Source organism: Berghia stephanieae, chromosome 2 (assembly GCF_034508935.2).
Source record: "Berghia stephanieae isolate SIO BIC M18660-M18661 chromosome 2, UCSD_Bste_1.3, whole genome shotgun sequence".
Lineage (NCBI taxonomy): Eukaryota > Metazoa > Mollusca > Gastropoda > Nudibranchia > Aeolidiidae > Berghia > Berghia stephanieae.
In genome coordinates this window covers 41,497,329-41,520,561 of record NC_088361.1, presented here as the reverse complement: position 1 = coordinate 41,520,561, position 23,233 = coordinate 41,497,329, and the positions used below count along the sequence as shown (strand labels likewise).

The 23,233-nt window shown below is 37.0% G+C and overlaps 1 protein-coding gene across 1 annotated transcript; it reads left to right on the top strand.

Moving 5' to 3' along the window:
- Positions 1 to 582: 582 nt before the first annotated feature.
- Positions 583 to 15,629, top strand: LOC144964889 (serine/arginine-rich splicing factor 10-like). The gene is made up of 9 exons (XM_078899621.1): positions 583 to 740; positions 6,233 to 6,337; positions 7,983 to 8,086; positions 9,330 to 9,441; positions 11,148 to 11,186; positions 11,422 to 11,463; positions 12,304 to 12,342; positions 13,527 to 13,589; positions 15,352 to 15,629. The coding sequence occupies exons 1-9, from the start codon at positions 676 to 678 to the stop codon at positions 15,446 to 15,448; spliced, it is 666 nt and encodes a 221-aa protein (XP_078755747.1). The 5' UTR covers positions 583 to 675; the 3' UTR covers positions 15,449 to 15,629.
- The last annotated feature ends 7,604 nt before the right edge of the window (positions 15,630 to 23,233 follow it).

Genomic DNA, 23,233 nt, shown 5'->3' with positions numbered 1-23,233 from the left:
TCCCCTGTCTGAGGTTAAAAAAAAAAAAAAATAATTAAAAAAAAAAAAGAATAATAATAATAATAATATGAAGAAGAAGAAGAAGAAGAAGAAGAAGAAGAAGAAGAAGAAGAAGAAGAAGAAGAAGAAGAAGAAGAAGAAGAAGAGGCCAAGTTCTTGTTAATGGAGTGTTCCAAAAGTTATATACATGTTTTCATGATAAATGTCAAATAGGCTGTATCTAGGTTGAATTAAAACTGTACAGTATTTGTATTGGATTGGGCAATAGTTTGAATAAATTCTTATCACGTAAGTTAGTGTAAAATGATATAGTTGAAGATAAGTGCAGAATGCATTTAAAATGACTATATTTATTTTTACACCCTTCAACTTTACTGAGAAGTATGGTGAATTTATGAATTTGTTCTTATATACATTAGGCGACTAGTACTGTATGTAATGGAAATATGGTTCCATACGGCATACTGGGAGAATAAATGAAACATTGTGATGCGCATTGAGCATGGTAAATCTGCGAAAATGCACTGATATCGATATGGCCTTTTGAAATGTCATAATTCAATATCGATATTGCGATACAATGCCCATCTAAATCATCAATCTCTTTCTTTCTCCCCGCTGTCTTCTTGACAAGCGCCATTTTGATTTTATCCTTTGTATGTCTGAGTATTTGAAATGTCTCGTTACTCAAGGCCACCAAATACTTCACTTTACATCAGAAATGTTCCTGATGGTACAAGGTAAATCTTGCAATTTGCTCTATTTATATTTTTGTTTGCAGGTCGTAATGGACATCCTTCTGTCCTGTGTGCGACTCTGACAGTGACTCATCTGTTACTCGTCAGCGGTGCAAAAAAACCCCCAAAAAACGAAGTGACTATTTCTCAAATTTCTCCGAATGCTCGGGAAAATAAGCTTGATTTTTTTTTTCTCTGAACGGTTTCCGTTCTCAAGATTTTTTTTGGTTATTTGCGAGAGTGACTCTGACTCTGTGAATGATGAATCAGAATGTGAATGTGTTAGTGTTGGTTTTCTTTTGCCTTTGCCTTTGCCTTTGCCTTGCCATTGCCGTCAGTGCTTGTCCTTGATTACTTGATTTCTAAAAATAACAACACACACACAACATAGAGCGACGTCCATCCATTGCTTGTATAGCAATGGCAAACCAGTTGTTACCTTGAACGTAGATCCTGTGGCGAGGTGCCTGGTTACTGTTTCTTCTTGATTCTTAGGGTGGTTGAGATGGAATATTTGTAGGGTTGTTTCCCTTGGCCCTTAGTCTTAGCACAGGGAAGGCCTTCCTTGTGCTAAGACTAAGGGACATTCCCAAAAGTAAGGGCAATAAGTTATTAACTTATTGCCCTTACTTTTGGGAAAGTCTACAGTCTAGATTTGACTTCGTGTTTGCTTGAACAGTCAGAAAACAGGCGGAGTTGTCGTACCAATAAGGTCGCAGGTTCAAACCTCACCACCGCCGCGAAAAAATTTTTTATTCTCTATTGTCTTCTGGCACTTTTCTACTCACTTCATATCTTGTTGTTACCAACATAAGTGCCTGCTCCACTCACTTTTCTGAATTAAAAATTCACCCCATACACCGGAGCATACTCAATGTCTCAATCGTTTCTATGTTATATGTTTGTGATGAGAATATTGGCTATTAAGCTTAACTGCTGGTCAAAATTACTTCGCGATGGTGGCGAACGAATCGGCGATCTCAAGAAGTGGGTGAGAGAGGGATCTAGAAATGACTTTGGGTTTGAAACGAATATTTTTGTGTTCGTGGATAGCTCACACGGTAGAGCCACGCTCTCACCTGCCAGGCGGAGTTGTCGTACCAATAAGGTCGCAGGTTCAAACCTCACCACCGCCGCGAAAAAAATTTTTATTCTCTATTGTCTTCTGGCACTTTTCTACTCACTTCATATCTTGTTGTTACCAACATAAGTGCCTGCTCCACTCACTTTTCTGAATTAAAAATTCACCCCATACACCGGAGCATACTCAATGTCTCAATCGTTTCTATGTTATATGTTTGTGATGAGAATATTGGCTATTAAGCTTAACTGCTGGTCAAAATTACTTCGCGATGGTGGCGAACGAATCGGCGATCTCAAGAAGTGGGTGAGAGAGGGATCTAGAAATGACTTTGGGTTTGAAACGAATATTTTTGTGTTCGTGGATAGCTCACACGGTAGAGCCACGCTCTCACCTGCCAGGCGGAGTTGTCGTACCAATAAGGTCGCAGGTTCAAACCTCACCACCGCCGCCAAAAAAAAATTTTTATTCTCTATTGTCTTCTGGCACTTTTCTACTCACTTCATATCTTGTTGTTACCAACATAAGTGCCTGCTCCACTCACTTTTCTGAATTAAAAATTCACCCCATACACCGGAGCATACTCAATGTCTCAATCGTTTCTATGTTATATGTTTGTGATGAGAATATTGGCTATTAAGCTTAACTGCTGGTCAAAATTACTTCGCGATGGTGGCGAACGAATCGGCGATCTCAAGAAGTGGGTGAGAGAGGGATCTAGAAATGACTTTGGGTTTGAAACGAATATTTTTGTGTTCGTGGATAGCTCACACGGTAGAGCCACGCTCTCACCTGCCAGGCGGAGTTGTCGTACCAATAAGGTCGCAGGTTCAAACCTCACCACCGCCGCGAAAAAAATTTTTATTCTCTATTGTCTTCTGGCACTTTTCTACTCACTTCATATCTTGTTGTTACCAACATAAGTGCCTGCTCCACTCACTTTTCTGAATTAAAAATTCACCCCATACACCGGAGCATACTCAATGTCTCAATCGTTTCTATGTTATATGTTTGTGATGAGAATATTGGCTATTAAGCTTAACTGCTGGTCAAAATTACTTCGCGATGGTGGCGAACGAATCGGCGATCTCAAGAAGTGGGTGAGAGAGGGATCTAGAAATGACTTTGGGTTTGAAACGAATATTTTTGTGTTCGTGGATAGCTCACACGGTAGAGCCACGCTCTCACCTGCCAGGCGGAGTTGTCGTACCAATAAGGTCGCAGGTTCAAACCTCACCACCGCCGCGAAAATTTTTTTTATTCTCTATTGTCTTCTGGCACTTTTCTACTCACTTCATATCTTGTTGTTACCAACATAAGTGCCTGCTCCACTCACTTTTCTGAATTAAAAATTCACCCCATACACCGGAGCATACTCAATGTCTCAATCGTTTCTATGTTATATGTTTGTGATGAGAATATTGGCTATTAAGCTTAACTGCTGGTCAAAATTACTTCGCGATGGTGGCGAACGAATCGGCGATCTCAAGAAGTGGGTGAGAGAGGGATCTAGAAATGACTTTGGGTTTGAAACGAATATTTTTGTGTTCGTGGATAGCTCACACGGTAGAGCCACGCTCTCACCTGCCAGGCGGAGTTGTCGTACCAATAAGGTCGCAGGTTCAAACCTCACCACCGCCGCCAAAAAAAATTTTTTATTCTCTATTGTCTTCTGGCACTTTTCTACTCACTTCATATCTTGTTGTTACCAACATAAGTGCCTGCTCCACTCACTTTTCTGAATTAAAAATTCACCCCATACACCGGAGCATACTCAATGTCTCAATCGTTTCTATGTTATATGTTTGTGATGAGAATATTGGCTATTAAGCTTAACTGCTGGTCAAAATTACTTCGCGATGGTGGCGAACGAATCGGCGATCTCAAGAAGTGGGGAGAGAGGGATCTAGAAATGACTTTGGGTTTGAAACGAATATTTTTGTGTTCGTGGATAGCTCACACGGTAGAGCCACGCTCTCACCTGCCAGGCGGAGTTGTCGTACCAATAAGGTCGCAGGTTCAAACCTCACCACCGCCGCGAAAAAATTTTTTATTCTCTATTGTCTTCTGGCACTTTTCTACTCACTTCATATCTTGTTGTTACCAACATAAGTGCCTGCTCCACTCACTTTTCTGAATTAAAAATTCACCCCATACACCGGAGCATACTCAATGTCTCAATCGTTTCTATGTTATATGTTTGTGATGAGAATATTGGCTATTAAGCTTAACTGCTGGTCAAAATTACTTCGCGATGGTGGCGAACGAATCGGCGATCTCAAGAAGTGGGTGAGAGAGGGATCTAGAAATGACTTTGGGTTTGAAACGAATATTTTTGTGTTCGTGGATAGCTCACACGGTAGAGCCACGCTCTCACCTGCCAGGCGGAGTTGTCGTACCAATAAGGTCGCAGGTTCAAACCTCACCACCGCCGCGAAAAAAATTTTTTTATTCTCTATTGTCTTCTGGCACTTTTCTACTCACTTCATATCTTGTTGTTACCAACATAAGTGCCTGCTCCACTCACTTTTCTGAATTAAAAATTCACCCCATACACCGGAGCATACTCAATGTCTCAATCGTTTCTATGTTATATGTTTGTGATGAGAATATTGGCTATTAAGCTTAACTGCTGGTCAAAATTACTTCGCGATGGTGGCGAACGAATCGGCGATCTCAAGAAGTGGGTGAGAGGGATCTAGAAATGACTTTGGGTTTGAAACGAATATTTTTGTGTTCGTGGATAGCTCACACGGTAGAGCCACGCTCTCACCTGCCAGGCGGAGTTGTCGTACCAATAAGGTCGCAGGTTCAAACCTCACCGCCGCCGCGAAAAAAATTTTTATTCTCTATTGTCTTCTGGCACTTTTCTACTCACTTCATATCTTCTTGAACAGTCACCAACTTTCTTTCAGCAAGTTGAAGTTGAAGGACACCATCAACCAATCAGAATCAATCGAATTTCCAAATATAGAAATTAGAAAGGTCAACAATTCCATTCATAAACATGGCTGACCTTGTCCTCAATACTGGACTGAGGCTCTCATTGTCAAGACCAACTCATCCTAATTGGTGAACGGGCCCTGCCACTGACCCAGTTATGTTCATCTGATGCCTATTCATGGACCTGTGTAACGTGTACTATTACCACTTGAGTTAAGTTATTGAAAGGCTGTAAAATAGGGCTCCGTAGTAAAAGTAAAATAGGCACTTGATGATAATGAGAAGTGGCTGTCGATACAGGGCTGCCAAATGTCCTGCATCATGCGGGACTGTCCCGCATCACATCTTCATGAATGTCTTGCATTTTAGCCCAGTTAATGATAGTTATAACTATGAGGAGAATATGACTGATATCGTCCTACAAGGTCAATCAATACACATTTTGTGTGTCTGAATAGTCCCTTCAAAGTGTATGTAGTTGATGTCAGATATTATATTTTAGGGAGATCAATGACCGAGGTATTATTATATGATGCCTCCAATACTAGGGTCAGTGTTGAAATATTTTATACTTCACTCGAGCATGGAAATCTCGAACATGCAAATCACGGAAATCTCACTTTGTATAATACCCCGCTTTAATCCCTCTATTTTGTTAGTATTGGCAACACAGAATTCTCGAACAAACTGGACATTCCCTTGCGGTCAGTTGAATTTTTTTTTTGGAACTGTTTGTGTTAAATGAAAGATGACATTGCTCTCCTCGTTGTGCTAAGTGTCAGTGAATTTGTTACGTGTAGTGTGTGTGTGTGTGTGGTATGCATGCGGAACTGAGGGGGAATTGCGAAGCATGTTTGACAGCACTCTGTCGTTACCTCACTTTATGGTACTTAATCTGAGGTGCCAGTACCATAGCAAAATTACCAATATCATTCCATCCCCCATTCTGTCCCAAAATGTCTCATTTTGACTTTCTTAGCAGCCCTGCCGATAGGCTCACTGTGGCTGAGGCTTATCGGGGATGGGTGAGGGGGTGTTGAGTCTTGGTTCACAGCATTGGTAAAAGAGCAGAGAACTTGCTTTGTGTATTGGAGACTTAGAGAAAAATCAGTGGTAGGGATGCAGTGCGGGTAGGTACTGACTTTGGTAAACGTCCATTTGGCACTCTAGAGGTGAGTCGATATTATGGCATATTGACTGTGACCATATTTTTGGGACTTTTGAATGATGAAAGCAGCAATATCTCATTTAGTGACGATTCGGCGAGCTTTGAGCATTTACTTCTGCATCTACGTGTTCGTAACCCAACTCGATATATTTTCCTGTAGGATTTGATTAGATTATCCTTGTAGATTTTATTTTACAATGTTCTGGCAGCATCTCAGATGATTTGTTATAACAAAATACTAAAGAGCTTGATCCTAAATTTTTGGCCACAACTGAATTCTCACCCTTTGTTTTGTGCTTACAGATCAGATGAATTGCGAAGCTTGTTCATGAAATATGGACCCATTTCTGATGTCTACCTTCCACTGGATTACTACACAAGACGCCCACGTGGGTTTGCCTATGTCCAATATCCTTGTTTGTTACCTATCACATACAATGTTGGAAATAAGTGAAAAATATAATCTTGGTTGTTCAATGTCTAACAGATTTCCTGAGCTGGACCTGAAAATATTTCAAATGTTTAAATTGCAGAAACTTTCTGGCCTTACAAATAGGTCATCTTAGACTTCTGTCACTATTATTATTATAGGGTCTGTGGCAAGTAATTCTTATTTGGCATATGTGGCTAAGCTTTTTAACAATAATTTCACAAGATGTGACAGTATGGTCAATGCATTACATAAATCGAATTCTAACAGGTTTACAATACTTGTCTTCTGTTCTGATTTGATCATAGTTCATTTTATAGTGACATGTCATAATTATGCATGCAATTGATTTATCTTAGTCTAGTCAAAATGTATGTCACTAAATCATTTAGGCCAGATATTAATTTTTATTTCCCAAAAGTAAAATATGTTGGGTCAGGGGGTTTTGGTCGTCATAACTATGACGACTTTGCTGGTTCTTGTACAGGCTCACTGATGTTTTGTAAAGTTTCACTGTTTAATTGTCAGCAAGTAAAGCCATTATCCGATATTTCTTAAACTCTTGACTTCTGTTAATTATGTCAAGAAGCTTTTAACATCATAGTTTTATTTTCCAGTTTGTTATTTACTATGTCTAGATCAAGACTTTCTTCGCATTAGTTCAATATCTTTCTGCATTTTTTTTCTTATCAGAATGCCAAGTGACTTCAAAGAAAGTCCAGTGCAAGTTATATTTTATGCTGTCAAGTCCTCAAGTTGAAAGAAATAGAAAACAAGAACACAGCCTAAGTCTAGTTGGGAGTTAATATTCGCTTAAAGCTCAAGATAAAGTTTTAAAGAGCAAGATCAAGCATATGAACCAAGTTAAAGTAAATAAAGATCAAGTTCAAGTGTTCTTTACAAGTTAGCAAGCAAGCAAGTCAAGCAAGACACATATATCCTCAAAAAGTGTCATGTGCTTGGTGATTGGGTTTGTGTCTTGTATTACATTTTCCCCAGTGGAAAAAAAAATAATGCTTAGGAAAAACCGAGAGCTAGATTTTCCTTTAAATATGTAGATGTAATGAACTATTATAGTTGCAGGATTTTGTGCATATTAAGAAAAATAGTCAAGCTCATCGCTCAAAATTTATAGCAATTTTTTGGTTATAAATTAGGGCTCATTGGGCTGGAGGGGAGATGAATTTAAAACAAAAGAAAGAAGCTAATCTAATGAAGTGGGTAGCTGGTTAAGAACGTTTTTCTATTTTTACAACTATTCTCCAGTGATTTTTTAATCAATCAAAAGAAAATAGTGGTGTACTGGAACCAATTTTTCTTGTCATAACCATGCAACTTTTATGAATAACAAATGCCTATTTTAAAAGCTATCCCTACTCCCAAGTTAATCTTTAAAAAAAAAGTTTTCTCAAGATAATTTTCCAATTTACCGCCACATTTCAAATAGGTTCCTGTATTCATTTTGTAGAGAAAAATGGTAGTCCATTTTTAAAAAATTGTTCGGCTTTCGGTTGAGTTTCGTTCGGTTTCTCAATTTTTACCTTTCATTTGATTGTTCTTCTTTTAAATGCAAAATCTCCTTTTCCCCACCCCCAAGTCATTCAATGCCTTAACCATTTATACGTTTGAGCACCCACGTGATGCTGATGATGCTTTGTATCACTTGGATAGATCGAGATTCATGGGCCGTGAACTTGAAATTGAATTTGCCAGAGGAGATCGAAAAAGTAAGTCTTTTTAAAAGCAATATATTTTATAGAAAGAAGGATTTGAGTCATGCATCTCAATGATTTTTTTTCTCTCTTGAAATGTGGATTTTGAGAAATATATACAGATTTAGATACATCATGGCCAACTGCCATAATAAAATTGTAACTGTTACTATTTGACCTGCTAATTAAATTTTTTGACTGGGTGGGGATCCTGACCTCCATAGCGGGCAGGGGGGTACATACTGTGTCTTCTTTCCCCTTATATCTGTTTTCCAACATGCTTTCTGTCTTTGTCTTGGAATGAGGTCACTTGGTTTTGTCCTGGCCCTGGTTGGAGTCCGGGCTGGGAGGGAAACAGTCGAATGCATAGTTATTGTTTTGGGAGATGATATTTTTTTCCTTGTAAATCATCTCTCTGTTATGTATCATTATATTTATTTTTAATGTATAATGTAAGCATTTGAGTGTTTTTCTCTTTGTTGGATTTTGTGCTTGTGTCCGGATGAGACTTAAGGTGATCTCAAACTAAGTACATTGGTGGTATGCTCTTGGATTCTACATCTGATCCCTATTTGTTCCTAGTTCCCCTTTTGTCTTACTTTTTCTTGGGTGCTTTAATTGTAATTCCAGAACTTTTTACTATCCCATTTTTTCCTTTTTACTGGCGCTGATATAAGCTAAATGTGTTGCAATCGCCGTAAAACCCTTAAAAACAAACAAAAACATGTCTTGGAATGAGACTTGTTTTTGTCCTGACTCTGGCGGGAGTCCTTCGCTGAGGGGAGAAACTGTCAAATGTATAATTTTAATTTTGGTAGATTTTTTTTCTTTGTCTATCACCTCTATGTTATGCACTGTTTTTTTTTTTGTTATGAATATCCAATGGTTTATAAGCATTCTAGTGTATTCCTCTCCGTGGGACCCTGTGTGCTTATGTCTGGATGAGACTTTTAGGTGGCCTCAAATCAAGTACACTGATAGTGTGATCTTGGAATCCACATTTTTACCTGTTTGAACCATTTTCTTTTATCTTACTTTTCTTGTGTGGTTTTAATTTTAAAACTTGAATTTTTTCCTTTTTACTGGTGTTGAAAGGACCTCAATGTGTCGTAAATGCCATAAAATCGTAGAAACTGAAATTTGTGAATTGTGGTTGGGTGCAGATTTTTTTTTTCACTTAATACACATTATTTTTGTTGCTGTGTAAGTATGTGGATTTTGGCTGAATGTTATTTTTGATTTTGTTTTTTTTCCCCAGCTCCTCATCAGATGAGAGGCAAAGAAAGAGGAGGAGGCAGGCGTGGCTCACCCTATTCCAGATATGATGATTATGACAGAAAAAGATACAGGTCAAGAAGTCGCAGTCCAAGGTTTGTTTTACAGATTGCTTTAATATATAACGGTTATATCCTTTCACTTGATCCAAATTAAAAAGAAAATTCAATATTTTTTCTTGTAAAGGACATTGTACGTAAACCAGTGCTGCCAACCTTGCGTCAAATATACATATTCTTAAGTATTTTCATTCATTGTACACTTTCTGCTGAAGATTTTACACATTGTTCAATTGCTATAGTTTAAACAGCTGTTTTAAGTCCTACACTTTCTTATATGACCTGGGAGTTAATTGGGGAGGGGTAGCTCGGTTACCACAGGAATCCCTGTTCTATGGCCTATATAATTCATAAAAATCATACATGGCTGTATTATTATGCTGTGCCACTTAATGTAGCAATGACTATGAAAAATGTTTTTTTCTCTTTTTGAGGAACATTTTTGTCTGAAATCAAAGCCCTATCTCCACTGGGTAAAAATGTTTTTGAATTTTGAAAATCCATTCATAAATAAACAAGCTATGCAGTTTCAAAGGTGTCATTTATTTGGATGACCCGCAAAGAGGAAAAAAACGCGAAAATATGGGACGCTTTTTCGGCATTTTTTTTCGACCTTTGGTTGTATCTTGCGTAATAAGTGGATTAAAAGATTGAAATTTGGCAATTTTATGGCAAATTTGATAGAGAATATGATGAAAACATTAGAAGAGTTCTAACTTGTATATAAACACACACACAGAGAGAGAGAGAGAGAGAGAGATTGCGTACGTAAACAAAAGAAATAAAGAAGGAAAAGAGAAATTGGACAAGGGGACAAAGGTTACTGATAGAACGTGACTTGGAACACAATAATTAAACCCATGCTGAGATTGTAGATCATATTGCAATCGAAAACTTTTAACATTATAATTTCTTAAATTCTTGTAAATTAAACAGTCAAATTATCAGCTGTTTATTGAAGACATTTTGACTAGTCATGAACTTTAAAACGAGGTCAACCAATCAGAAAGCGCTTTGCCACGACTCGCTCAGCCGCTGTTTGGTGCCAAATCGTTTTGAACTTGTGATTCGGGCTGTAGGGGGGCAAAATGGCTTTGTCTTTTACAAATGAAGAACAGATTAGGATGGTGTTTTGAAAAATACGGGAAAAGTACTCGTCATATTCATATGAAATTTTACAACCATTTTACAAAAATGTTCATGTATTACCTTGTCAGCGACAAAACCTACACGCCCGGTAGTTTTAGAAATATTTTACTCCAAATAGTAAAGATCTATTTTTAACGGTCTTCTGGTAATCGTATGAGTTTTGTCGCTTGACATAATCTAAAATGACCTTTTTTTCTAACTGTGTGCCAACTTTCAGTCATATTCATCGATAAACAGCGTCGTAATTAATTTTTTAAAATAGCATATACCAAACGACTTCGTCCCATATTTTGTCGCGAATTTGGGCACTTCGTGAGCGAAAAAGAGGCCCAAAGATTTGTGCGGGATAGTCATTGCTACTTAATGTTCTTGTTCTATAATTCCTGGGAGGAAAAGTCGGGAATTCTTCTTCTTTTTTTCTTCTTTTTTTTTAGGTTAAGGTGACCATATGCCATTTTAAAGAAATTGGTTTTCTTACATTAACAACAAAAAAAAATCTCCATCTTTTAAGTTTTCTTGTGGTCACTGAAAGTTTGGTTTGCCTCTTGTCTTGCAGTGATTCTGCAAATGTTTTCCATTTCTTTTTTCAATAGGTACAGATCACATTCCAGGAGTCCTAACCATAGTAGCAGGTATGTTCATGTAACAATCCAGCTGACATTGTAAATTGCTATTTTGAATTTCTTCTTGCGACACTTGATTCAAGTTTTTAAAACTTCGTATTATATTTTTTAATCGGAGTATTTTTTTAAAGACTGATGTTCAAACAAGAAGTTCAGAGGTGCATTGCATTGTTTCGGCTGCTGGTGGTTTCCTCTATGGATTGATACTAACAAAAACATTTTTTTTTCATTCTTTGTTTCACAGATATGAAAGGTCATATTCAAGAAGTCCATACAGAAGCAGCAGGTATTTAAAATTTTTATTAACCTTTAATCTGCTTTCCTATCAGCTAAGAATTACAGTTGAGAGGGAGGGGAATAGGGTTAGGACTTGTAAGTAAAAGACAATCCACTGTTGCTGTCTCTCCCTTCTTCCCATGGCATGGAGATGAGACCGAAAAAAAAAAATAAGGGGGGGGGGGGGGGGGTAGCCTCCTTGCTTTTCAACATGGATGATATTTTTTACTTTTTTTTTTGATGTGTGAATTGTAAGAACTTTAATTTTATCAACACCTGGTCGATTTATGATAATTTGATTACAAAAAACCTTGTTGAAAATCTTCATACATAGGTCTTTGGGTCTTATTAGAAAGATGTCTTTTGATTCTTGTAAAATCATCTCTCTCTCTCTCGTGTGAAAACTATTTGAACTGTATCCTGTGGGATCTTTTCCCATGCACCTAGGCTAATGGGCTAAAAAGCAATAGTATTCATCTCTGTGATGTATGCCATGTTTTATGGGAGTCACCAATACAAGGTGCACATGAATCTTGTGATATCAATTTTAAAAGCTGATAAAGTCAAAAATAATAAACACTGCCTTTGTGTTTGTGTGTCACCATCTCTTGATGTGCAAAGAGTTAGTTCGCTTCTAAATGGCCTGCCTGTACATTGAGTCCAGGTTCATGGGGTTGCTGTTAGGTATAATTTATTTGTCACCAGTATTGTACATCCCAGTCATAACATCACAGGTATGTGTGAGTTCGGAAATTTACCTAGCTTTTTGCAATTGATCTATGTAAATCGCTTCAAGGCCTTGGCAAAAAGTGCTATAGAAATGCTCTTAATATATCTTTTTTTTTTACAGGCGCTCTCGATCAAGAAGTCGTTCACCAAGGAGAGAGAGGTAAATAATTTTATTTAATTTTTAAAAAATTATGCACATTGTTTGTAGGGATAGATTTTACTTTATAGGTCCAGTTGTGCCATTGGCTATATGAGTTTCTTATATTTCTTATTTTTTCTATGACTAGCTTTCTATGTCAACTTTCTTGGTTTAATGATGCCATTGTCCCTAAAGTCTCAATCTAAAAAAAAATGATAATGGTAAAAAGAAAGCGGGGGGGGGGGGGGGGGGGGGGTGGTTGTTGTAAAAAGGTGAAATTTTTTTTTTAATGATTGTCATATAGAGAAATTAATTGCACTCCTTTCCCCCTTCCCCATTCCATTACCTTATACATCTGACATGTAGTTTTGCCAGCTGTCTGAATACTGTCTTTATGTGGTTGGTGGTCATTTTGATGCGGAATTGTCCATTGTTAAAATATTCCTATTTTTTGTTTCAAATTCCCATTTTCTGACTTTCTGATTCCGCTTATGGATTGTGAAGGGTTGGCTGATCTGGGTAGAGATATACAGGCTTTTTTTTTGGGAATTCTCTTTAGAGTGGGGGAATGTTGGTCCTCTCTGAGTCAGACCATAGCCTTGCAATCTCTTCTGTCCCCCTATTTTATTTGCCCTTTCCTTGCAGCTTTGCTCTGTGGTAAGACTATTATTGTGCCCTGGGCCCAATCTACAGTCTTTTGTTGGGACGTAAACTGTGAGATAGATTTAGTATTCATGATATGTTTTATTTCATTTACAAAGACTTTCAATTCACTGTGTCTAATTTTATTCAGAATTATCTGTCCGCACAAATCTTTCTATTTTTATCAGTGTGAAGGGGTTTATCTGATTTTTAAAAATGGAATGAAGTCTGATCTTCAAAAACAGATTAAAGAAAGAAAAATTCAATGAAAAGAGAAAATTGTTAAATTTGCTATCTCAATGGCATTTTGGGTTGGCAGCCCCTTACATCACTTGTACTTATTTAATGAATATTTAATTTAATTTTTTTTTTAAAGCCTGATATGGATTTAAAAAAATCTTTTTAGAGGATCATACTGCATATCGTTTGTCAAATTTGATGCATTTTGAATTTGACAAATCACAGAAACAGAAATAGGGGTAGAATTGGTGCAAACCATGTTGCTATAGATTTTTTGTTTGTTACTCCAATTGGAATCATTTATCATTTTCTTTCTCTTACAGCAGGAGGTCATACAGTCGATCAAGGAGCCGATCCAATTCTTATGACAGAAAACGAGATGAGCAGTGAGTCTTGTTCCCTTTTATTTCACAACTTCATATCTTTTGCAGTTCCTAACCTTCCATAATGAGCAGGGAAGCACTTACTGTCTTTTATCCCCTATGTCTGTTTTCCAACATGCATTCTGTCTTTGTTTGGAATGAGATAACTTGGTTTTGTCCTGGCCCCGTCAAATGTATAGTTAGAGTTTTGGGAGAAGCTATTTTTTTTTTTTCCATGTAAATCATCTCTCTCATGTATTGTATTATTTTTGTTTTACATGTATGTGATTTGTAAACATTTGAGTGTGTTCCTTTAGTGGCGACATGAGCATGTGTCAGGATGAGACATTATAGGTGATCTCAAGTCCACTGATAGTGTGCTCTTGGAATCTACATCTGTTCCCAATTTGAGCTAATTCCCCTTTGTCTTACTTTTTCTTGGGTACCTTCATCGTATTTCTATAACTTTTTACCATCCCATTTTCCCCCTCTTGACTGGCGCTGATATGACCTAAGTGTATTGCAAGCACTGTAAAACCCTTAAGAACAAAACAGAATTACTGGAAAATCTAAAAGTACAATACAGTAGTGGAAGAAGTATATATAATATAATAGATGACCGCCTGCTCCTAATAGCCTTTATTTCTTTGAAATAATTCCCGGTTTGCCACTAGTATTTAAAATAAGCTTAGTGGTAACAATTGATGCTAGCTTTTTTTCAACGTTGCCAATTTTACATATATTTATGGAATTTACTTTGTTATAAACCCTCAGTATATTTACCAATCACCCGCTAAACGGCAAAAGTAAGTACATCATGTCTTTTTACTGGAGTTCTACTCTCAGAAAGGGGTTGGTCATTGTGTTTGCGTAAAAGTTCAGTAAATTTTTGCCTCCTGAATTGGCAACCTTGTTTTTATATGTTGTTGATGGAGCTTTTGGTTTTGGGTATATAAATACATAAGGATCTGGAATGGTTTGTTAAGTAGTGGCTAATGAATTAGTTTTAGATAAAATTTGATCAACGATTATTTTTTAAAGTAAATTTTTTTCTTTGGTTCTTTTAAATTCAGATCTACATCTTTTTCTCTTTTCTCTTCCTTTTAACTGGTGCTGAAGTGACCTAATTCTAGGTGGAGTTTTTTGTCCTCCTATAGTGAGGTTCATGTGAGGGTACTTACCCTCTTCTTTCCCCCTATGTCTGTTTTCCAACTCTCTTTGTCTTGTAATGAGATTACTTTTTTATGCTGGTTTTGGCCAGAATCAATAGCTGGGAGGGAAAAGTCAAAGTTATACTTTTGGGAGATGACGTAGTTTTCCTTGTAAATCATCTCTGTTATCTACTATCTTATTACTTTCTTTAGAAAATCATGATTTGTAAGCATTTGAGTGTCTTCCTCAAAGTGGGGACCTTTGCTTGTGTCTGGATGAGACTTTTAATGATGTAAATTTAGTGCACCGAAAGTGAGCTCTTGGAATCTACATCATTTGTTTGTTTTGCTATCATTTTTGGGATGGTTTTAATTGTAACTCTCAAATCTTTTACTATCCCATTTTTTTCCTTTTTTGCTGGCGCTGAAATGACTAAATGTGTTGGAAATACCGTAAAACCCTAATAAACAAAACACATAACCTAATAGTGTCGCAAGCGCTAAAAACCCCTGTAAACAGAAACAAATCAACAATGATCATTAATCAAGATCTTTCTTGTAAATACAATCTGTCCTATCAAAATATTGTTAACAATGGTATATCATCTTGCTATCTTTATATTTATTTGTTCCAGATCAAGAAGCAGATCCAAATCCAGGAGTCCAGCAAAGTCTGATAAGGATAATCATCATGATCATCATGATGACAGGGAAGACTCTCCTGCGGAATAAATTACTTACAGCTGCTCTCATCCAGATTTGCTGAAATCTCACTTTTAATAAATGATCATATGTTCATGTACTTCATCACTCATTGGTCACTTTTATCTTGTTCGTGTATAGTCTGTTTTCATCATTTTATGTTGGATTGGATTATTTTAAAACAATTATGAATAAAGCTCAAAAATGATAATTTATGTGTCACGTGAACAAATCAGTTTTGTTTGGGTGTGTTGGAACCCTTGAATTGTTCGATTTATTTTTAACTTTGCTTCAAGGACTTCACTCATTTTTTACCGAGTTGGAACCAGTGACACCTCTGTGATCTCCCTCTGTCATTCTGCATATTGGAAAAGGTGCTCTTGACCTTCTGTGGTGGGTCAGGTGTTAGTCTTGCTGAACTTTCCTTGGCCTCTATCTGGGTGGGGTTTTCTGACCTCCTGAGTGGACAAGAGGTGACTTGCTGTATTATATCCCCCTACATCTATTTTCTTGGCTGCTCTCTGTCTTTGTCTTGGAATGGGAGCACTAGGTTTTGTCCTGGCCCTTGCCAGTCAAATGTGTGATGTTAGTTTTGTTAGATATTTTTTCCCCTTTAAGGTCATCTTGCTATTTATTATATATTTATATCGTTTGCTTTGATCGTATCTTATAAACATTTTGAGTGTATTCCTCTTAGTAGGATCCTGTATTGATGTCTGGATGAGACTTAGGTGATCTCAATCAAGTACATTGATGATATTCCCTTTGAATCTACATCTTATCCCTGTTTGAACCAATCCCCATTGGGTGCTTTGTAATTCTATATTTTTTTTTTGTTTATCCAATTTTCTGCCTTTTTACTGGCGCTGATATGACCTTAAAATGCGTCCCGTCACAAGTGCCGTAAAAGTAAAACCCTAAAAATCGGACAGGACAAAACAACTCTACTTTTCCACATTGCATCTGACCCTGTCCAAGCTGGGATTCAGGGAAACGGTCAAATTTGCTTGTCAAATTGTACCTCCTCCCTCCCCCTTTGCTACATCTTTATTAGAAGGAATCCTTTACCGTTGTATCTGGGACTCTTGACGCTTTCAGATGACACTGGAAAGATTTTGTGATCTATTTTCTGTCTCACTTTTTCTTGGCATTTTTTTTCTTGTCAAAAGACAAGCCAACTCAAAATTTATTTTACTTGTCAATTCTTTTTTGCCCTTTGGTGAAGTCGCCCAAAAGCGTGGCAGGCAAGTGTCTTAAAATGAATGCAAATATGTCGTTCTCAGTGGGTTTTTTTTTTTTTTTTTTTTTATATCCTCCCATAATGGGCAGGTCGCTTGTCTCATATATCCCCTATGTGTGTATCTGTTTTACTTGGTATTGGTACTACCCTGAGTCCTTGGATGGGAGTTGGGAGGGAAACAGTCGAATGTATAGTTATTATTATTATTATTTTGAGACAAGATATGTTTTTTCTTGAATGGAACTCGTCTCTCCGTTATGTACTGTTTTGCTTGGTTTGTAAACATATTAATGAGTGAGTGCATTCCTCTTAGTGGGATCTTGTGCCTATGTCTGGAGGAGACTTAGGTTATCCAATCCCTATTTAAACCATTCCCTTTTGTCTTACTTTTTCGCTTGTTGCTTTACCAAATGTAATGAGATGAATAGACCAGAAACAGTATTCATTTCCACATATAATCCATTGTAGTTTTCTGCATTGGAAATTTCATCATGTCTAAGTCTAAGCCTTCTTTTTCATACTGCTTAAAAATATAAATATAGTAAGTGTACCAATTAAGCTGAGATGAGGCACAGTAAATTAAAACAAAACAACTCAACAATTAGCTTGAGCTTTTTTTAAATAGTGCAATGTTCACTAAACGTGCTCAACGCGTTTTACAAAGGATCCCAAGCCAACTTGACATTGTAGAACGAGACGGGACTCCTGTGATAATAGATGATAGTACATACATTTTTATCCGACGATGTTAACGACCAGGTACTCGTTTTACACCAGAGTCTGGTGAATACATTTGCTCTCAAATTTTTTTTTTAGGATGAACCTTGTCACCTTATCTAAGAGTAAAACATCAACATTAGCAGAAATCGACCGATGCACGAAAACAATTGTTTTCTCCGCTTTGTTGTCGATTAAAATTTAAACCCACATAACATTTACTGCACACCAAAGATTAATCTGACATGGCGGGTTTTTTTGAAAAAAAAAAACAAATCCTGAATTTTGCAAGCTAAAAACAGCAAAATTTGCACAAAAAAGTGCTAAAATTTGCGGTTAATTTTCCTAAAAACCCATAGATAATTAGTTCATGAAAGAGAAAGGTATTTGTTTTTAAGGGTTTCATGGTGCTTGCAACAAATGTAAGTAAGGTCATTTCACCGCCAGTAAAAAGGAAGGAAATGGGATCTAGTAAAAAGTTGTAGAATTACAATTACAGTACCCAAGAAAAAGGAAGAACACGCTATCAGTGTACTTATTTTGAGATAATCTGAATCTTTCATCCTGACAAAAGCACAAGTCCCCGAGTGTGATAATGACAATTTGCCAAAAGGGAGGAAAATCTACCTCCCGTCAGTCAAGCCCAAATCTAATGCAAATATAACATAGCTATTCATAGTTATTTAATATATTATTAGTCCTAAAGCACTTCTGATCATTAGACACATCCTGACCTTTTGCAAATATAATTTAATGAATTGTCATTTCCAATTATACATTTTAGAGGCCTATAACTATTTATAATGCTCCCTACTATATCAAGATATGATAAACTTTTGGCCAAAGGACCAGGAGGTATTTGTTTTTACATAACAAACCCGGCTAGTGTCTGTATTATTGCAACCTTTTATGATGCAGCTTATAAATATAAATAAGAATATTTAATCAATTGCAAAACATATTCCATCTACCAGGGATGCCACTTTTCCGGTTTTAGCCGGAAATCCGTTTTTTTTTTACCACCAGCCGGTTTTAATCCGGAACCTCCGGTTTTTGTCCGTCGTCACTATTAAAAAAAAATTTTTTTTTTTTAAAGAAGAAGAAAAAAATCGCGATCGAGATTTGAGCCGGAACTTTTTCGCCGGGTGAATAATTTGGGCTGTCACCGCCGGTCGAATATTTGGGCACCCAAATGATAGTTTATCAACGCCATCACAATTCCTCCTTTTTAAAATTTTTTTTTGATTTTTTGATAAATAAATAGTGATTTTGAGGATTTCTCAGAAATTTTCCGCTGAATTTGCCGTGTCAAACATTTCCCTCAAAACCACAAAATCACCATTATGTCTTATGTCATATTTTGACACCTGTGCAATAGTCTCGTGAAATTTAGTGACGGTCCCGTTTTTATGACGTCGGGCCAGACTGAATGGCACCAGATGTCACAATTGACACAGACGACCAGTGGTGTACTTTTATTAGCTGGTTGATGGTTAAAGGGGAAGAGGAGGGACAAATCTCTCTCTCTCTCTCTCTCTCTCTCTCTCTCTCTCTCTCTCTCTCTCTCTCTCTCTCTCTCTCTCTCTCTCTCTCTCTCTCTCTCTCTCTCTCTTTTCCTCTTTCCCTTTGACTTTCTTCCCATTTCTCTTTTCTTTTTTTTTTTGGATATAGAATTCCTAACATCAGTTCATAAATTATTTTGGTAGAGAAGTCTCTCCTCTCTCTCTCTCTCTCTCTCTCTCTCTCTCTCTCTCTCTCTCTCTCTCTCTCTCTCTCTCTCTCTCTCTCTCTCTCTCTCTCTCTCTCTCTCTCTCTCTCTCTCGCAACCATCCATTAAATCTTTACAAAAACTAAATTTATGTTTAATGATAAGAATGGATTTCTACTAGTCATAGTATTATATTACATAATACCAATTCAAAACTATGTTCCTGTTATTTTTACACTTTGCTTGCGTTTGACCGATAGACGGAGACATTTTTCCTCCTTTTTGACAAATTGCTATTATTATCACTGAAAAAAAAAACACTCACCAAAACCACTACATCATCTCTACCACCACTACTATTACAACCACCACCACATCATCATCCCTACCACCACTACAACTACAACCACCATCACATCATCATCTCTAAGACTACTACTACTACTACTACTACTACTACTACTACTACTACTACTACTACTACTACTACTACTACTACTACAATCACCACCACATTATCATCCCTACCACCACTACCACATCATCCCTACCACCACTCCTACTACAACCACCACCACACCATCATCCCTACCATCACACTACAACTACAACCACATCATCAACCCTACTACCAGTACTACAACCACCACCACACCATCATCCCTACCACCACTACTACTACAAATAACACCACATCATCCCTACCACCACTACTACTACAACTACCACTACATCATCATTCCTACCACAGCTACTACAACCACCACCATACAATCATCCGTACGACCAGTACTACTACTATAATCACTACCACATCATTCCTACCACCACCACTACTACTACAACCATCAACACATCATCATCCCTACTACAACCACCAAATGCAATTACACTTTCAACTTTTGAAATGCTCCGAGTCGTGTCAGAAATTGCTGCGAGACAAATTTTGGCTCGCATCTCAGTGAATTTGAGTGAAGTTTAAATTTATAGGTTATGGTTGCATGGGTGGGTCATGATCTTCACAATGCAAAATTTTCTCCTTTTATGTGACCAGTCATTCTCACCCCTGATAGCCATTGATATTAATTTGTCTATATTTTGTTTTCAGCACCTTATTTTATCAATTTGAAAACTGTTAACTCTCCTTTCTTTTGTGTGTTATTTGCTCTCAATTGCAATAATAAGTACTGAACCAATATTCCAAATTTGATATTTTTCAAATCCCTACAAAGCCCTTGACGTTGATTTGTATATCGTCCGCGCAAGTTTTCAGGCTTTTTTTAATTTGCCTGGTGGCATCCCTGATCTACAAAGCAAATTTAATCTAGCCTTTAAACAATCATTTCTTAAATCGATCAGCCTAACCTACTGTTACATATTATCTCTCTATTACCAAATTATATATATATATATATATATATATATATATATATATATATATATATATATATTATATATATATATATATATATATATATATATATATATATATATATAAACATAATATGAAGATAGAAGGGTGGCTGAGAGAGAAATATGGATATTAGAGAGAGAGAGAGAGAGAGAGAGAGAGAGAGAGAGAGAGAGAGAGAGAGAGAGAGAGAGAGAGAATACTTTATGAATTGATTTTTAATTGTTTAAAAAAAAATGGTTTATAATTAGACACAAGTTGTAATGAATTCATTAATAAATTCAGAACAATCAAACAAACAAAATTAATCAAAAAGGAAGAGAAAAAAAAGACAGCTTATAAAACTTATAAAATTGTCAAATGTACTATGTATCATGCTACAGCTAAAAAGTACACAAATATTTACACCCATTTGCTCCATCCCCTTCCCTTTCGATCATCTTCTCACCCATGGCCACCATGTGTCTTGTGCTACTTTTGACATTTGGCGCCAGTGTGTCTAGACTAACGTCGTAAATAAGGGAGTGTCACCAAAATTCATGCAACTGAGCAGAGGTGTAAAAAATGATAGAAGGCATATTTTTCTCCTGAAATGCCACTTAGCTTAAAATGTTTGACATGACAAAAACAATGGAACAATAATGAAAAAAATCATAAAATCCCGGAATTCCGCGGAAGATTACCGTCACTGGTCCCCACTAAATTTTTAAAAATTTTATTTTATTTATTTATTTTTTTTTTTTTGCAAAATCTCGTAAATTTGCAAAAATTTGCAATGTTCAAATTTTGCGGCCGCAATGCAAATCAGCATTTTTTTTTTGCCATTTTTTGCGGCGCATGCGATGCAAAAAAAAAAAAACCTGCCATGACAGATTAAATACATGTATTGAAAAGACATATGTTGGAGAAGCAGACACAAGAGTTTCGGACGAGACTAGGTGCACTTGTTTGCAGGCTGATGACCGAACGCATTTGTCGGCCTGATTTAACATTGGAATGGACAATTTTTTGTCTGGGTTTGAGAGTATATTTCCATTACAGCAACGAGACCATAACGTCGGGTTTAGACAATATCCACTTTTGTCTCGATTCTGTCTTTATGTTGTGTTCTTCTTCTTCTTCTTCTAGGTTCCATGCCTGGTCCAGGCTTCGGATACTGCATGAATTATCTCTCTCCATTCCTCCCTGTCTCTTGCTTTTTCAAACAGCTCTTGGATTGTTAGGTTGGTGAAGCCCTTCAGTTGGTCTATGAGTGTTTTTCTTTGTCTCCCCGGGCGCGTTTACCAGGTATTTTTCCACAACTTGCCAGGTATTCATTCTTATCTTTCCTTACTATGTGTCCGAAAAAGGATAGTTGTCGATCCACTATTAAGGGCATTAGTTTCCTTTGTTGGTATGTTTGTTTTAGCACTTCTTCGTTCGTTTTGTGTGCAGTATACGATATTCTCTGCATCCTTCTCAAGCACCACATTTCAAAAGCTTCAATGTTCTTTTGTGTTTCTGCATTTGTAGTCCAGCTTTCACATCCGTATAACAAGATTGGCCACACGTAGCACTTCAAGACTCGGAATCTAATCCCGAACGACATCTGTTTGTTTTTCAAAATGTTTCCCAGGTCCATGAAGGCCTGTTTGGCTTGAGTTATTCTTGCTCGTATGTCTCGGTTACATCTTCCATCTGTTGTCACTATTGAACCTAGGTATTTAAAACTTTCTACGTTGGTAAGTTGCTCGTCGTGAATCGTTATATTGCAGGTGTTGTTGTTTTCGGGGTTTTTCTGTATTACCATGCATTCCGTTTTGGTGATATTCACTTCCATTCCCTTGGCTTCACTATCTACTACCACTTTGTCAACAATCTTTTGAAGTTGGATTTCTGATGTTGCAATGAGTACCTACCCAGGCGCCGATGTAGACAGTGACCATGTCCCAGTTGTTTGTACAGTAAGGATAAAGTTTAAAGCTATTCAGAGAACAGCTGGTAGAATAAAGAGGGATTACAGGTTATGCAAAGACAATGGCATACAAACAAAAATGAGAGAAGAATTTGAAAATGCACTCATGATACAAAGCCAAAGTGAACCTGATAACGAAAAATGTGAAAAACAATTTGATATATTCCAAAAGTGTCAAAGCAACTGCAGAAAAGCATTTACCAATAGCTCAAATAAACACCAAAAAGGAATGGATGACAAATGAAATTCTAAACCTATTTGAAGAAAGACGAAAATGCAACAGAGGGTCTGCAGAATACCAAACATTGAACAACCACATTAAATCCAAATGCATCGAGGCACACGAGAACTATCTAGACTGAAAATGCTGCGAAATCGAAAGAGAATACAAACCCAACCCCCAACAAGCTCACCAAAGAATAAAAGAACTATCAGGGAAAAGGAAAAGCAAAGCAGCAGGAAGTTGTATCCAAAACAAACAAGGGGAACTGCTATTTGAAGAACAACATATAGAAAGCCGATGGGTAGAATACATAGGCGAACTGTACAATGATCCAAATAGAAATGAACCACCACTGAAATTCAAAGAACCATTAAGCGGACCAAACATCACCAAAAGTGAAATTGAACATGCCATGGAACGAATGAGGGATGGTAAAGCAACAGGCCCTGATGAAATATCTGTAGAGGTATTAAAAAGCCTAGGAGATCTAGCAATTGATGAACTTCACATATTATTCAACAATATATACAATACTGGGAAAATTCCAGAAGATCTCTGTAAC